The sequence below is a fragment of the Saccostrea cucullata genome, unplaced genomic scaffold (assembly GCF_032062105.1).
Source record: "Saccostrea cucullata isolate Sc308-1 unplaced genomic scaffold, CSIRO_AGI_Scuc_v1 ctg1798, whole genome shotgun sequence".
NCBI lineage: Eukaryota > Metazoa > Mollusca > Bivalvia > Ostreida > Ostreidae > Saccostrea > Saccostrea cuccullata.
The window spans coordinates 55025-72280 of record NW_026937820.1 but is presented as its reverse complement, the minus strand read 5'-3'; the positions used below and the strand labels follow the sequence as shown (position 1 = coordinate 72280).

Below are 17256 nucleotides of genomic sequence, written 5' to 3'. Positions count from 1 at the left end.
ATATATTTCATGCCGACGAAAACAATAATTCAGGTCCTCAGTTTTAAAGCCCCCCCCCCCCAAAAAAAAAGCAAATAAAAACTCCTGGATTAATTCTAATTTCGGGTGCTTTCTGACCAGTGAATACATGCATATATATATGTTGACTTCTGAAGTTTGACGCGACCCTGCAAACAGGAATCGAACTCAAGCCTCTTGGTCACTTAGCAAACACAGTATCTCTAAGATACCGTGATCTGTTAATTTTTAAATGTACCCTACATAAAATGGTTAATTACTGTCACCATTAATGTATTTGGTGTGTTTCAAAAAATTCAAAGAAATTATATATGGAAACAATTAACTACTGCTCCATTTTTTAAAATTATGCTGTGTTTTGTAGAGAAGCTACCCTGTGTAGACAACATAAGCTACTGTAGTCAGTTTGGGGCAGATGTGTGTCAGCAGGAGTTCTATGGACAATACCTGAGGGAGAACTGTAGAAAGACCTGCAACTTCTGTAGAGGTATCTTTAATGCAAGAAAACGTATCAAAATTATACAATAGCTTTTATTTAATTTATCTTTTTATATGAAAAAAAAAACCACTTGTTTAAAACATTAGAAATGATCTTGCAACCAAAGTATTTGGCTTATCATTTTGTTAGAAAACATAAGTTAATATCGGCTCTTGTAGATGCACTTCTGGGTTGTCGAATAAGCAATCTCTGGTTCAACATATTCCTATTGTAAGTCACATGTAGTTTTATTGATGATTTCTGTTTTAGCTCCAACAGAGTACCTTGTTTCCAGAACCACCACTACCACTACACCAGGTAGGTCAACTTTTTAGTAGCACAGAGTAACTAGTGTCTAGTACCATCAGTATCATTAAAACAAGTAGGTCAACTCTAACAGATAAATAAGGTATTGTCTTTCAGGTAACTCAAAAATATGTAAAGCTAATGTCATCTTAAACATATATTTAATATCCCAGTACCTCAAAATCAGGGAAGGCAGGTGTAAAATATACCTATGAAATCAGATATTCCAATAAGTTACACACAGAATTAGCTAAGGCAGGTGTAAAAATATACAAAGTAAATCAGCTTAATCATGGACATAGTCATTACCAGTGCCCCAAATCTAGAGAATATAGGTGTCAATAATACCAGGTAATCAGATATTGATGTACATGTTAGATACCTCTCACAGAGTCATTGTCATGACCAGTACAACAACACAAGGTGAAACAGGTGTTAGACTTGTAAATAACATTTTATAATTGGTCGTCCGGTCTAACGGTTGTGGATATTTAGTATAAATGTGATATTTCTGGTAGAATGTAATCATTTTATACTTATTTCATGCTTGTTAAACATGCACGTGTTATTGTGTAATAATTTTATTTTAGTTGTAACACGTCATTTGATTGGTGAAGCGATTTTATCCATTTTGTATAACAAAACTACCTACGTCACAATGAGTTACCTAAATAACGCAATGTTCCGCTTGACATTTACTTTTAAAATATGCTATATTTTGTCTGCATTGAAGTTAAATTATAAGGAATGAAGCTTATTTCAACATATGTTATACGATAAAACATAACCTGGGGCAGTTTTTACATGTTTATAAACTGCTTCGCGGTTTATAAAGCGTAAACCGCCCCAAGTTATGTTATTTCAAGTTGGAATAAGCTTAATTTCTTAAGTAACTGATTGTTTTTTTCTTTATAGTACCAACAACACCAACAACACCAACAACGACGTATAACCCAGGTAAAGAGGACTTTTTGTCACCTATGTCACCTGATATAAATGTCAAATGTCTATATTGGGACTTTTTTATATGTGAAAAGAAACAGAAAATACAAATCTTCAATTGAATACACCTTTTTACTTCTTTAAAACTAAGTAGTTTTATTTTTGTGTCACCTTAATCGAAAATTCAGGACATGTAGATCTGCCTGTCTGCCTGCGTTTGTCCACCAAAAAATAAAATCGCACATAACTTTTGATTGGCTGGTATATGACTATTAATATTTTAAAGTTTTTAATATGTGTTTAACCTTGCAACAAAACCTTTTTCGGTACCATCATATTTCAGGTTTCGTAATTTTTTTCCTTATGACAAAGCAATCCCTTAAAAGAACTTTATTCTGTAGTAACCAATATTTGCCCCCAAAATCAAACTTTGACGGAGTAAAATTTAATTCTGTTTTAAAACAGGGGGATTCATGCTGACTTCAAAGCACTGAATGTTTTCGTCAGCAATGACGTCATATGTTTGAAATGACGTCAGGAAAATGACGTATATCTAAAATTCCAATGATTTCTAAAGAAAAATGTAAAAATTGCGACAATATTTTGAGTAAAAATCACCAAGCGCAGATGTGTTCAGACTCAGTCTTTTGATATAATGTGTAGAATAATAATATTAATTAAATATGCAAATATTGTTCCTGAACAGACATGCGCTCTATCAATTTATAAATAAAATCTTTGAAATTTTGTCCATTTTGTCCTTTTTCTGAAAAATTGCAAAATCCGACGAGTTTGTGACGTTATAAAATAAAAAATTGTCAATAACCTACTTTTAAAATATAATATGTTTTGTTACTTTATATTTTTTATACAATTTATACAAAACAACACATTTTAAGATTTTTTTCAAAATTTAATTTTTGTGGGGGCAAAGATATGCAATATACCGTATATATTTCTTAAACGATTTTGATCATTTTTTATTTAATCTTGAACATGTGCTTGGAGTCAGGCCAATCAAATTAAAAACTTGAATATTGGCCTTCAACTTTATACCGGGTTATCATATTTCACAGGAGTTGGCACGGATTATCCGCGAGTTTATGTTACGTCAACGTCATTGTTACGTCAGCATGATTGTTACGCCTTAATGCCTTATGTTTCTATAGATAACAACAGATCTAAAATAAACCACTGTATGGTCATAACTTTCAAATGGGTAAAGGTAAAGCTTATATTTTTACCTTTTTATGTTCTGGACAAGGCTTTTCTGTCCGTAAACGATTTGTACTTGGGCTTTCATATTTCAAGGTAAATTCTTATGACGAGTCATTCCTTCGGTACTAAAAATGTAGAGTTTCAGACCTTGGAAACTGACCTGTTTAAAACAAAACTTAAACCTTGGCAATAACTTTCAAACAGCATTTGTACTTTAGGGGTGTATTTATCGTAGTAGAACAATCCCCTGGAAACCAACAATTTTGATCAATTTTAGAGTTTGGCCTGCTAAAAAAATGCCGTAAATGTTTCCCTTTGATATGACCTTCTCATTTCAAAGGGCTTACACTGCTCTTTACTTAGAAGAGATAAAAACAAAAAAAAAAACTTTTAATTAATAATAATGATGTTTTACTTTGATTAATAATTGTTTTCTTTTCTTAAAATACATTGTAAATACTTTTTCATTATATAAATCCAAATAGTCAATATCATGATTTTTTTTAATTTTAGTTCTGGAATGGTGTTTGGACAGAAGAAGATACAACTGTTGGCGCTATCCTGCCGAGAAGTGTGTAGGGTTTTATGAGAACTGGTTCAGAAAAAATTGTCCATACAGATGTGGATATTGTCCAAGTAAGACTATAAGTATCTTACAATTTTTGCTGTTTGAATCCTTAACTATAAGTATTTGTGTAGCTTGGATAGCATAACAATACTTAAACAACAATTACAACTACGTCTGGCTGTCTGTAGGTAGAAAGTTTGAATTAGATATTTTACACATATATTTATCTTGGTAATCTGACTTTTGACATTTGAATGAGACCCTTGATCTAATATTTTTTTTGTTTCGATAACCATATAAAAGTAGTGTATCTTTAACACCTCTTTGCTTTTTAAATGCTCATTTACCGCTTGCCATAAAAAAATATTAAAATATTAAGTAAAGGTCTAACGTTCTAGTTGAGTTGACCTTGAGATATTAAATACCTTGAAAATATTCTGATCATAAACTGTTGACTTATAGTAAAATAAAATATATTCGTGGAGTCAAAATTTCAATTTTGTAGGAGAAAATATTACTTTGTTGGTATTTGATTTCGTATATGGAAAATGTTTAGAAGTGATGCATTTGATATATTCAGGTTGGTTATAAATTCGTTGGTATATGCCTGTCTATAACTAGAAATTAACGAAAATTAACCCCCACGAAAAGTCATGATTTCAAAGTAAATTGTCATTTTTTTTAGTTTGATAGGTAAGGCTTTGATAATTGGGATTATGTACGTCACATGATTTTAAATATACTACATTTTAATTAATTTAAAGTATATGCAATGCAATTACAACACATATTAAAATTCAGATAGCATTGTAATGAAAATATGTTTTGATTTCTTTATTACAAAAACCGTTGCTAATGGAATTTGGGAGAAGGTTTCACAAAATATGTTTTTATAAAGAAAAACAAGACCCCCCTTCAAAACCCCCATTAATATCATTTTTAATTAATATTTAAATTTCCTTATTCACTTTAGCTTTTAAGATTCAGGAATGGTATTTTTATTTGATTGTCAGATTTTTTAAAGATTCTATACAATTGGTCTAACTTCGATAAAAATTGGCAACCCCCAAAATGCCTCAACTTGAGAATACTATTCTACAGAAAAATGGGCGAATCCTTCTTACTTTATTAAATGCTGGTTTCGGTAATGCCCCTCGTCCTTATTATTAGGAAGTTGCAATCATCCTGTATACAAAAATATACAAACATATTTTCTGACACTCCCCATAACCCATTCCCTGCTGTACATGTGTTAAGGTCTCTTGCATTGATGCAAGCAGTAAAAAAAATATCTGTCCTTCAATGCATTCTAAACATCTATTACATATATGGATATTTCTTTTTTCAAGACATGTATATGTTACAAACTGCAAACCATAAATATGATGTAATACGTGACTAAACCTGATTTTTCTTTTAAAAATTTTGACCGTATATTTCCATTTCTTTACAACTACTTTACAACTACTTTGCAATAATTTAATATTAAGTCTATACATATATATTTTATGTTTTACATGTATATGTATACATTTTTTTCAGATCTTCTTCCACCCTGTGTAGATCTAGACCCAAGTTGTGAACATTACTCTTTAGAAGCTTGTACCAACCTAACATACAGAGCCTACATGAGAGAAAACTGTAGGAAAAGATGCAACGAGTGTAAATGTAAGTTTTATGGTCACTCAGTCTGTATTAACCAAGCATGAAGAGCTTACAATTGAGAAAACCGCAATACGAGATGCAACTAGCGTAAATGTAAAAAAACATAATTGAATACCAACAAGCATCTTTAGTATACAATGGGAGAGAAGATGTTTTACTTTCGTTTTAATTTTATAGCTTACTTTAGGATACTATTTGCACAGAAATTCATTAAATGTGATCAATATTTGGCCCAATGAATGAAGGATATAGAGGTAACGAACAGTATTCCATATCAAAGTTCATAGAACAATACAAAATAGGAGCAGAACAAACGCATACCCCCAAAACATCAGAGAAGAGATCAAATGCCATGGAGGAGTGAGCATTCCCTGCCGATTGGTCACACTCTCAGTGTGCTCCTTGTCATGATCGGGGAATAAATGAAAAAAATGTCGTCAATTCATTGTATAAAAAAAATCACAAACATTTACATGAAAAAAATCAGTCAGCATTGACTCCATGATAAATTGTATTTGCTAATTAGGTCATTAAATGTAAATCGACCATGAAACTTAGGAAATGAAGACTTTAAACGAGACTGCTGATATTCTTGTTTCATCAACCTGTTTGTCAATAATTTACCTAGTTGGGGTTGTTTATACGCAGAGCATGCTCTTGCGTATCAAATCAACTGAGATTTATAAACTCCTTATAGAGGTAATTTGCTGTATATCAGGTCGGAGAGAATTCTCGTAATCGGGTATTATCCTTGAAATCGCGTATAATACTCGATATTAGGGTATCGTTAAATCCGCGAAATCGGGTATTCCTTGCAACTTTCTTTAAAAAATAAAGAATAAAGCAACGGCGCATTATGCCAGTAACTGTTACTTGTACATCAGTATCTTGTGGATTTATTTTTATCAAACCTGATACATACGGTTGTCAAATAAGTTTAAAATCACACGACAAACACTGCTGGGGTAACAAAGAGGACACAATGGCTTTATTATTTTTCAATATAATTTCTAAAGTCAAATAACTACACTTCGTTTGTCTTTATTTTCCATTAAAGTATTCCATATACTTAATTTTCTAATTTGTGCACTATTCACAAAACGTGAAATTTTAAAGAAATTAAACGACTATCGCCGTGTTATGTATTTTTACTGAAAAATGTATGGTGTCCCTTTCACGTGAAATATAAATTATTCCTTACAGTTAGAGAGTACAGTATAAGCGAGTCATAATTGTATATCTCTGCCATAATAGAATACCAACGTTATTATAAAGAAGAAAAAAAAATAATTTAAATAAATACCCACGAGAAAACAGTTTGAAAATAGCTAATTGAAGATGAGTATCTTTTTTATGCCAATTTAGCATGAAATTTTTATTCAAAGACACAGTAATTTTTTTGGTTGCATTTTAATCGATACAAGGTTTGCTATTTTACCTTTATTTAATGCATTTGTGAGAAAATTGAGAGCGAGAAGTCAAATGAACAGGATTTTCTGTTTTTTTTTTTTGGGGGGGGGGAGGGGGTATGAATAAAAGTCAAATGTGTACATCTTTTCATGAGCTTATAATACATTGAATTTCTCAATATAGATTGAGGTACAGTCATATTGAAATATGAATTACATAGCCAAAATTTCACATTTCTTATAGTTTTTACGTTTATGAATATGTTAATGAACAAACTGAAATAATGGAGTGTTCAATTGCCTTGGAATCTCTTGTCTTAGTTTTTGGGAATATAAATCCTCATTGGACATTAAAATTTCATAAAAATCGTAGCCACTTCCTTTCTTTATTATACTATTTGATAGACAGGGTAAATTTAACCTCTTTACACTGTACCTTCTTTATTTTTTTATATCGCTGTCTTATACCTCATTATAATATGCTAATACAACGCACTATCTGATTGGTTCTAGACAACATGTCACAGTTTTTTTTAGTTATTTTATCTATGATATGTATTACTCATGGCAATAACTTTTCCTAATACTCATCTTTAATGAAAAAATGTGTTTAAAAAATAAATATGAATTCGTATATGATTTTTATTTGATGAATAAATCTTCCCCACGATTAAAAATATATAACCGAGTTTAACCGACCGTGACATTCAAAGAGAGGTCTTTTGGACCCATGTAGAACACAGTTGAGGTTGTTTTGTCAGAGGTGGTCAAGAAGCCTTTAACTCCTCCCCCCTTTGAAGTCGCCAAGAAATGGTAAAATATTGATGACTTAACGAAACGCAGCACTGTTAAGGCCAGAAAAAGGGGACCGGGCCTAATTTATACGGGAAAAGTTTACTGTGACGTCACACAAAAATATGACTTTTATGCATTCATCATATTACCCGAAAATAAAATAATTTGCAACTTTAAACTGTATTAGCATAATAAACAACAATAAAACTTATCAATGCATTAACAAAAGTCGCTAGTTAAATCCCATACAGCTGGTTTTTAAACAAATCACTGATCTCGATGAACTTGTCAATCATGACGTCATTTTGGCAAAAATGACGTATTTCATGTACTGTGAGAGGCAGATTTGGGAATTTTTCAACAATGAAAAATGCGATTTATTATAAAACAGAATATTATTTACAGGTTTTTAATAGGCTAATAATACCAATGCATATTCTTTGTTAAGTGCGATTATTCATCAACTATCGAGAGAATGTAATACTATTTAAATAATTCTGTCGTGTTTTAATTTTCATGTTAGGTATATTTTACATCGAGGTGCCTCATAAAATCGCTTTTTCGCAAGGGCATACACTAAATAAATCTTGACCATTTTTTGAATATAAATAAGGGATACGTTTCTTAACTTGAAAAGTGCTGCTGCTTTCTTTAAATCGAGGGCGAGATTTAACAAGTACACAAAATATTTGGTAAAAGTCAAACATATTTCGACATCAGCCTTTCTACTTGAAATTATAACTATTAAAACGCGAATTATATTCAAAGCAGCACTTTCCAGAAAGTACAAAGTATGCAGAAACAAATAATAGTTTGAATTTTTTTATTTCAACTAGGGTATGCCCTTGCGATATTGAAATTTGTTTTTGACCTACATTCCGTGTACCTACTATGCATTCATCACGTGACTGTCCATTGAAGAGATCAAACTCCATACAGTACAAAGTAGGTTATACTATGCTATTTCCGTAAGTATTAAGTTCTGTGATAATAGAACAGCTGAATAAAAATAAATTCAGTTTTAAAAACAATTCCCGTTTTTGCACTTTTATTTTCCGTTGATTTCTCATAGTAAGCCTTAACAGTGCTGCGAATTAAACGATCAACAGTTCTGTTCTCTCATAAGCTGTATTCCTGAAACTATCACTGTCTCTGCTAAAATGTTGAAGACATATTCTGCAAATATGTTTGAATGATAAAAAAAAAAAGATTTTCAAAAAAAGAGAAAGAGGGTTCTTTTTGCCGAAATTTTAGACATTTTTATCATAACATTCTTTATACATTCATAATTAAATTTGATTTTATGCACATGATGAATATGAAAGTAATTAATGGCGCATAATTAGATACGAAAGACAATCCCTTGTTTATACATGACATCATATTTGGTGTGTGAAATGTGTTTCCGTATAATTTGATTTATTTACAAATTGTTCATGTTTGTCGTGTTGATGAGGAATTATTATAAATTCCCGAATTCTGATACATTACAAATCTGTTGTGTTGGGAATGAACATTAGGAAGATGCATATACTTTCAACATAAAGAAAAATATAAAGCAAATCGAACGCCTTTTTGTGTGCAGATCATGAAATGTACTGAGATCCACGGGTTTGTTGTCCCGAGTGCATTAATCTTGACGCCCAAATTCTTACTTGGCTAGTGATACCTTTAGAAAACATGTGTATCTAGATGAAAGTTAACTCGGCAACATGCGCCATCCCTTGTTTAAGTTTTATTAGGTGATTACACCTTCGATACCCGATTTCGCGGATTCAACGATACCCTAATATAGAGTATTATACGCGATTTCACGGATAATACCCGATTTCGAGTATTCTCTCCGACCTGTATATTGCTGCATAAGTAAGGGAGTTTGGCGATTGAAAAGTTAAAGTCATCATCTTTATTAGAGAGCGTGTCTATTAGATACAAATGTAACCTTTAACATTTTTTTTGAGGTAAAATATCCAAGTATGAAACAGATGTGCCAGACTCTGTGGTATCTTTTATCTCAAGCTCTCCTGGATATATCATATCGACGTAGGAATGCAATTTCCATTGACAATAAATCTTCGATGAAGGATATGGAGATAACGAACAGTATCAGTCCAGTCCAATACGAAAATTCGTAATATTACGAAAAAACGTAATATTACGAGAAAGTGTTATATTACAAGTTATCGTAATATAAAACTTATATTGTAATTTTTCGTAATTTAGTTAAATTACGAATACACGTAATATAGCAGATGTAAGAGACTATATTACGTTTTCGTTATCCAAGACAAATTCAAGCATTGCAAGAAATTGAGTGGTGAGTAGCAAAGTATGACGTTTAATACGAGATGTCACGAGCGATAACTTGTACGACTCTTACTGAGATGTGAATTCTGTGTATTTCAATAAGAATTGCACGAACAGTTGAATTATGAGACGAGAGTGTGATTTTAGGGTAGACTTCGCAAGAAAAAAGGGGAGTTCGGGTGATATAGACCAATGCGACATGCATAAGCGAATATTGAAATTTAAAAGAAAATTGGTGTTATCCTTGGGAAAATTCCTATAAAAGGATAATAAAAGAAATTGTCCACTCACCCATCGCTGGCGGTACTTTTTTTTAAATTTCCATGCTTTCTGATAGGCGTAACTGACCAAACTGACCGCGTGCTATCAGTAGCCGTGGAATCTGATATATTACTGACGTCATACTTTGCTACCAACCACTCAATTTCTTGCAATGCTTGAATTTGTCTTGGATTAAGAAAAAAAAGTAATATAGTCTCTTACAATCTGCTATATTACGCGTATTCGTAATTTAACTGCATTACGAAAAATTGTAATAGAAGTTTTATATTATGATAACTTGTAATATTACGAATTTTCGTATTGGACTGGAATGAATATACGATCTCAAAGTCCATAAAACAATACAAAATAAGAGCAGAGCAAATACGGACCCCGAAACATCAGAGGTGAGATCAGGTGCCATTGAGGAGTGAGCATCCCCTGCCGACCGGTCACACCCGCCGTGTGCTCCTTGTCATGATCAGGAAATAACGGAAAAAATCCGTCGTCAATTCAGTGTATAAATTACAATGAATTATGGACTAACAATTGGTATGAAAAACGTCAGTTAGCATTTAACTCAATGATAAACGGTATTTTCTTACATGGTCATTGTATCGACCATATAACTTACGAAATGATGACTTTAAACGAGACTGCTGATATTCTTGTTTAGTCAACTTGCTTGTCAATACTTTACCTCGTTTTAGAAATTGTTCATTCGTAGAGCATGCTCTTGAGTATAGAATCAACTGAGATATATATACTCCGTATGCAGGTGATGAAGGTATATTGCTGCATAAGTAAGGGAAGTTGACGATAGAAAAGTTAAAGTCATCACGTGTATCATATAGCTTTTTTGTTAGATTACCAATAGTGTTTTTAAAGAAAAATATCCAAGTATGAAACAGAAGTGTCAGACTCTGTGGTATCTTTAATCTCAAGCTCATCATGATATATCGTATCGACGTAGGAATGGAAATTACCATTGATAATTGACAATACGTCGTCGATATATAGAACTGTCGAATTGAAGGCCACAGCAAGTGTTTTCCTCCCTATCAAGATTTTGCTTTAATTCTGCTTCATATGAATAAAAAAAATAAGTCTGCTAATTACGGAGCTCAATTTGTTCCCATGGGAATTCCAATAGATTGTTGGAATACCCGGTATCCAAAAACCACATAGATGTTGTCAGTCATATTCTCAAGCATCTTCTTGATGTCAACTTCAGAGTACTTATGTGTGCAATCAGAATCTGTTTTAACAAAATAATTTTGCAAATGACTAATGACGAGGTAAGTATATTTACGAGTTCCATTTTTATTGAAGTAGCAGCAGTCAATGATATCAAAAAGCATGGATTTTAATTTGTCGTTGGGAATTGTTGTGTTTAAAGTTGAAAAGTCGTAAGGTTTTAAGCTTTTTAAGTTTTTATCTAAATGTCGAGTTGAAAGACACAGCAAGTGTTTTCTTCTTTTTACGCATAAGATTTTGCACACATTTTGCCTCATACATGTATGAATGCAAACATTAGTCTGCTAATAACGGAGGACAGTTTGTACCTAGATTGTACCTAGATAGATTGTTAGATAACCAGGTCTCTAAAACCCCCATAGATATTGTCAATCGGAAAATCACGCATGTTTTTGATGTCAACTGCAGATTACTTGTGTGTTTTAACAAAATGAATTTTGCAGATGACCAATAACCAGGCAAGTAAATTTACGAGTTCCTTTTTTTAATGGAAAAGTAGCTTTCAAAGATATAAAGAAGCCTGGACTTTAATTTATCGTTGGAAAGGGCTGTGTACAAAATATATTTGAAAAGTCATAAGTGTTTGGAATCTTGAGTAGTGAGTACCCACCTCTGATACACACCACTTTTTGAATATAAAGTTACACACTACTTTCTAAAATTCTAGATGTAGATGTTCCACTGGAAGGGGAATATGACTTAATATTATTTCTCCAACTTTGTATCTCAGCATACTATAGAATATAAACTACTGAATCTTATAATATCTAGCATTTTATTTTTTAGACCCAGGACAGAATCTTGCGCCGATCACACCGCCCTATGGAGTCTATACTACAACTACGACGAGTGTGTTGTCAACAAAGAAAGGTAGATAACGGTGTTTTTTAACAGAAAAAAATGCATTTCAAGGGGCATCTGAGCTTGAATATTGTTTGTTATCGCCATACTTTTCATTTTATTTGGTCATTTTTAAATATTATTTCTAATAACAATCCTAAGTGTCCTTTACATGCTGATTTTTTTTCGAATATATTTAAAATGTTTAAATTACTATTAAACAAATTGAACGTCAAATTGGGCATTAGAGAGAGAAAATGACACTGACGTTATACATTATACATCCTTCGTTCTTGTTATTATTAAGAGATAATCATGATTTCCATATCAAATTATCTTTGAAGACAAATGTAATATATACAAGTAAAAATTTTATTTTGCTGCATAAATATCTAAAGCTAATAAAAATGAATTCATCACAAAATCAAAAAGTTAGTTTGCCAAGAATTCCTCTTGTTAAATATCAAAACAATAAAAAAAATATATTTAGTTCTTTTATTATGAAGATTGACATAATTGTATAGGCTTTAATATGTTGCAAGCTTTTTCAAAGTTTATTACGTTGTAATAAAAAATAAAACAAAAGGCCCATGGGCCACATCACTCACCTGAAAACTGTTGCTAGGAAAAAAATAGAAATTGGTTTATAATTAAAAGGTTTAAATCCAAATGAAGTCCAATGATCAATCATGGCTTTGCTATTCTTGAGAAGATGATTTTTAAAGAATTTTCCTACATATGTCTATGTAAAAATTTTATTGGTCATTGTGGCATCGCCTTAACCCCGGGTGTCATGATTTGAACAGACTTGAATCAACGCTACCTGAGGATGCTTTAATATGAATATGATCAATTATGTCTTTGCTATTCTTAAGCAGAGGATTTTTAAATAATTTTCCTATATATTTCTATGTAAATTTTTGGTCCGCCATTTTGACCCCGCTCTACCTCCGGGGGTCATAATTTCAACAAACTTGAATCTACACTACCTGAGGATGCTTCCATATAGATATGATCAATTATGACTTTGCTATTCTGGAAAAGAAGATTTTTAAAGAATTTTCCAACATATTAAAATGTAAAACTTTGGTTGGACATTTCGTCCCACTCCTACCCCCAGAGGTCATAATTTTAACAAACTCGATTCAACACTATCTGAGAATGCTTCCATATGAATATGACCGATTATAGTTTTTGTATTCTTGTGAAGAACGATTTTAAAGAATTTTCCTATGTAAAACTTTGATCACCCATTGTTGCTTCGCACTACTCCCGGGATCTTGATTTGAACAAACTTGAATCTACACTACCCGACGATGTTTCCATATATGTTTCATCTTTCCTGGCACAGTGGTTTTTGAGAAGAAGTTTTTAAAACCTGCCACCTCTTTTTATTAATTCCTAATTATCTCCCCTTGAATGACGGCATGGACCTTCATTTGAACAAACTTGAATTCCCTTTACCCAAGGATGCTCTGTGACAAGTTTGGTTGAAATTGGCTAAGTGATTCCTGAGAAGAAGTCGAAAATGTGAAAAGTTTACAGACAGACGGACGGACGCCGGACAAAATGTGATCAGAAAAGCTCACTTGAGCCTTCGGCGCAGGTGAGATATTAAAAAGGTTAAGTGCAGTCAGCTATTAAATTTCCATTACCCATCCAATGTATACACGATTTACGTATTTACCAGCATTGGAATTTAAGGTTTGAAAAACATTAAAATAGTCTTAAGTTTAGTTTGTTTCTTCGCAGTTATGGCTGCCTCAACAAAGCCAACTCTTATTGTGCCAACAGAAAAATTTGGGATTCCAATTCTCATCCCATTATTATTTCCAGTACATCAGGGCAACAAACCAGAGGAATTAAAGAGGGTCAACATTTCTTCTGGTGACGTAGCTATTGCATAATTTGTATATACTGAATTATTTACAATAAAATGTAGACATGACTTATTGATATACTGAAATTTAAATTTTCTTTGAGGTATTGAATGAAAGATCGACCTGATTGAAAATTTAATTCAAATATGTCTTTTTTCAACTTGATTCTTTCGTTTCAAATATATTTTAAGAAATATTTTGAGTACTGTATACAAGGACATTTTTACTCTCCTTTATTTGTCGAACTTCAAACTGGTCGAATTTACAAATTACACATTGTGATTTATCAAACAAAACTAAGACTGGGCGAATTTAAAACCGGACAAAATTGTTTACAAGTTCGAAAGGGCGAAAGGGCGAAAATAACACGAGGCGAAAATAACCCTGTATACATTATTAAGGTCCATCTTGAAGTCACTACCTTGCAGTTTAAGGTGACATTTACTTATCATAAAAAGGCCCTTTTTATTTTTAAAATTCACTGTAACAATGTACAACGTTAATTTTTTTTCTTTTAGATTTTCTGAAAGACCCGTGACATTCATTTCTAATTATGCTCGATTGGCGTAGGAGCAGTCTCTACCTTTCCTTACGTCTTAAGGTTGACGTAGCGCGGCGAACCAGATTCGAACCCTAGTCGTTTGGTCACAAAACGAGCGTACTACCACTAGGCTAAACTGACACATTAAGGATATTAAAACTAAAATGCCTAGAATTTATATATTCGTTTTATTCAGTGTGATTTCAACCGTGGCCCGCCAGATTAATTTTATGAAATGTTACATTCAGTGTTAATTTAAAGTGGTATTTAGGAACAGATTCAATACATTGATTGATTGATTGATTGTATGTTGTTTAACGTCCCTCTCGAGATTTTTTCATCCATATGGAGACGCCAAATAATATGTCAAATAATAATTTACGTTCTCTTATTTTTGGCATTTCTCCCTAATGATCTGTAGAATTTAATCTAATTTGCTTGAAAGCGATATTATCTTAATTCTATTTCTTAATAATAAGTGGCAAAATATGAAACGGCGAGCGTGAGTTTGTTTGATTGAGAAAATATTGATAGCAAATGTGATTTTTAAGCACAAATGCAAAACGTATTTTTTTGCTAAATTTCATGTACACAGATCTCCATTCTCTTTGTTATAATAATTAATGCTATGCATGGGTAGAAATCTGATGTATATTCCTAAAAAAAGTAATGTAGTCTGCTAGTAACACTAATTTATCAAATCATTTATGAAGGGAACGGTTTTCATAATCAACTTAATTAAAATGAGACTTCGAAGATCCACGCCGTATTTACTCTATGTTACGCAGAGTGAAAACGGCATGGACCTAATATGTCTGATTTCAAGTAGATTGATCTTTGCACATAAGTTACTTTCAAGTTTATTGGATTTTCATATTTTGTTATTCTCAGTGATAGGGAATTCCCACCTTTTGCAGCAGAGTGAAGCTTTTAATGTCAACTGCAGAATAACTGGATATAAACAGGGATCTGACATTAACGATACATCTTCTGTTGAATGGTTATTTAATGGCCAAAGGATATCATATCTTGGAATGGTTTTCAATGCCAATAAATACAGATTGCATGTAAAAACTACAAATACGTTTTTGGAGTTTGATTTGGAAATACCAGGTATTTAATACCTTTAAAACAGATAAAATTTGCTTATATTCTTGCAGTTTAAAAAAGAGATTGCTGGCAGAAAAGTTAATTTGGATAATTTTGTCTCGTTAAATGAGGGGGTAACGGAATTTGTTTAGTTGTCTTGCAGAGTTTTTCGATAAAATTACGTCCGACTTTTACTGCTTTTGTTCTTTCTAATATATGTCAGGATAATTTTCCTGATGTGATAATTTTTTTTAATGTGACCTTTACAATTTTCCTTGTAATTTGATAATATAAAAGAGACTTGCTTTCAAAATTTTAGCTTAAATCTATGGTATATTTACTGATGTATATTACGATTTCAAAATGTTTTTCATGCTCAGTAAAACATATATTGATTTCTATTTTATTTTTGTGTATCAGCTGTGACTGCAGAGGATTCTGGGAATTATACCTGCGTTTTGGGAGACAGAGCCAACAAGAATCATTTTCAAGAAAAGTCATGGTACCTACATGTAATTTGCATGGAATGCAGCCAAACAATAGTTGGATAGCTTATCTGTTTTAATGTATGAAATGTTTGAAAGCCTGGACGTGTCCTGTGGAAAACACTTCGAATTTTGGAATACATTTATAAATGTGACACAGAATTTTAAATATTCAAGATATAAGAAAGAATAAAAAAGGAAACAAAATGTTGAAAATTAATCAAAAAGGAAATTTTTTATTATTATTCTTTTTTACTTTTTGTATTTCTGCATTGAGAATATCGTTACTGTTCTTTCAAGGAGTGCTCAGATTATAAGGAAAAGCCTTAAGAATTGTTTATCAAGCATTAGAACGCTTAGGTCTGAGAAGGATCTATCGCTTCCATCAAAATTGTGCTCCTTTTATTGGCCTGATAATATTTTTTCTAGGGAAGGCTGTATGTATATATGACGTCATGCTTCTTATATTTTCAGCTTGTCGTCATTTTTATGGATAACCTGTTAAGCCATTCTTGAACCTCTTACAAACCTTTCAGAAATATTTCATAATGGTACAAATTTTCTCATTCTATAAATCAAAGGATGTGGATATCGAAAAGGAATTGTTCGTAAATGTAGAAATGCAAGGAAGCTACATATTCTGTAAAAGGTTATTGATTGGTGAGATGATAGTTTGCTTGTTAACGCCCCGTCAAAAAGTTTTCACACATACTGTTGATAAGAAAGTCACCATATACCGAAAAATGCCTTGGACTTTAAACGTATGCTCAGAACTTAGGTTCAGTGAGTAGTTCAGGCTTTTATCACAACATCGTATTGTATTTGTTACAAAAGACCTCTGTTCTTGAGGTTTCATCCGCCCTCCAAAACATGACATTTTAAAATCTAAATTTTTCACACTTTATGGACTGTAAATTGCAACAAATGATATAAACCGACATAATGATATAAACTGTAAAGACAATATATTCTAGAAATTGTTGATGGATTCCGGGTTATGGACATACATACACAATCATGTACTAATATTTTGTCTTTGTGAAGCCAACAAATTCAAAGTCATCTGGTCGCCAAGAACTATGTTTTTTTTGGCTTAGAAGACTTTCAGGCTTTATTAATCTTATGCCCTGTGAATCAAATATATGAGTATTGAAATTATATTTATCTTTCAAATAATACATTTAAGGCTCTTTGCTC

At 32.1% G+C, this 17256-nt stretch overlaps 1 protein-coding gene across 1 annotated transcript; it reads left to right on the top strand.

Annotated features, from left to right (window-relative positions):
• Positions 1-382: 382 nt before the first annotated feature.
• Positions 383-16255, top strand: LOC134248937 (uncharacterized; the record flags this gene model as incomplete). Its single annotated transcript, XM_062731322.1, has 9 exons — positions 383-505; positions 767-814; positions 1718-1759; positions 3476-3598; positions 5073-5198; positions 12011-12094; positions 13817-13951; positions 15377-15598; positions 15995-16255. Coding segments are annotated over 9 exons (1034 nt in total), but the record flags the coding sequence as incomplete, so codon positions are not given.
• Between the last annotated feature and the right edge of the window lie 1001 nt (positions 16256-17256).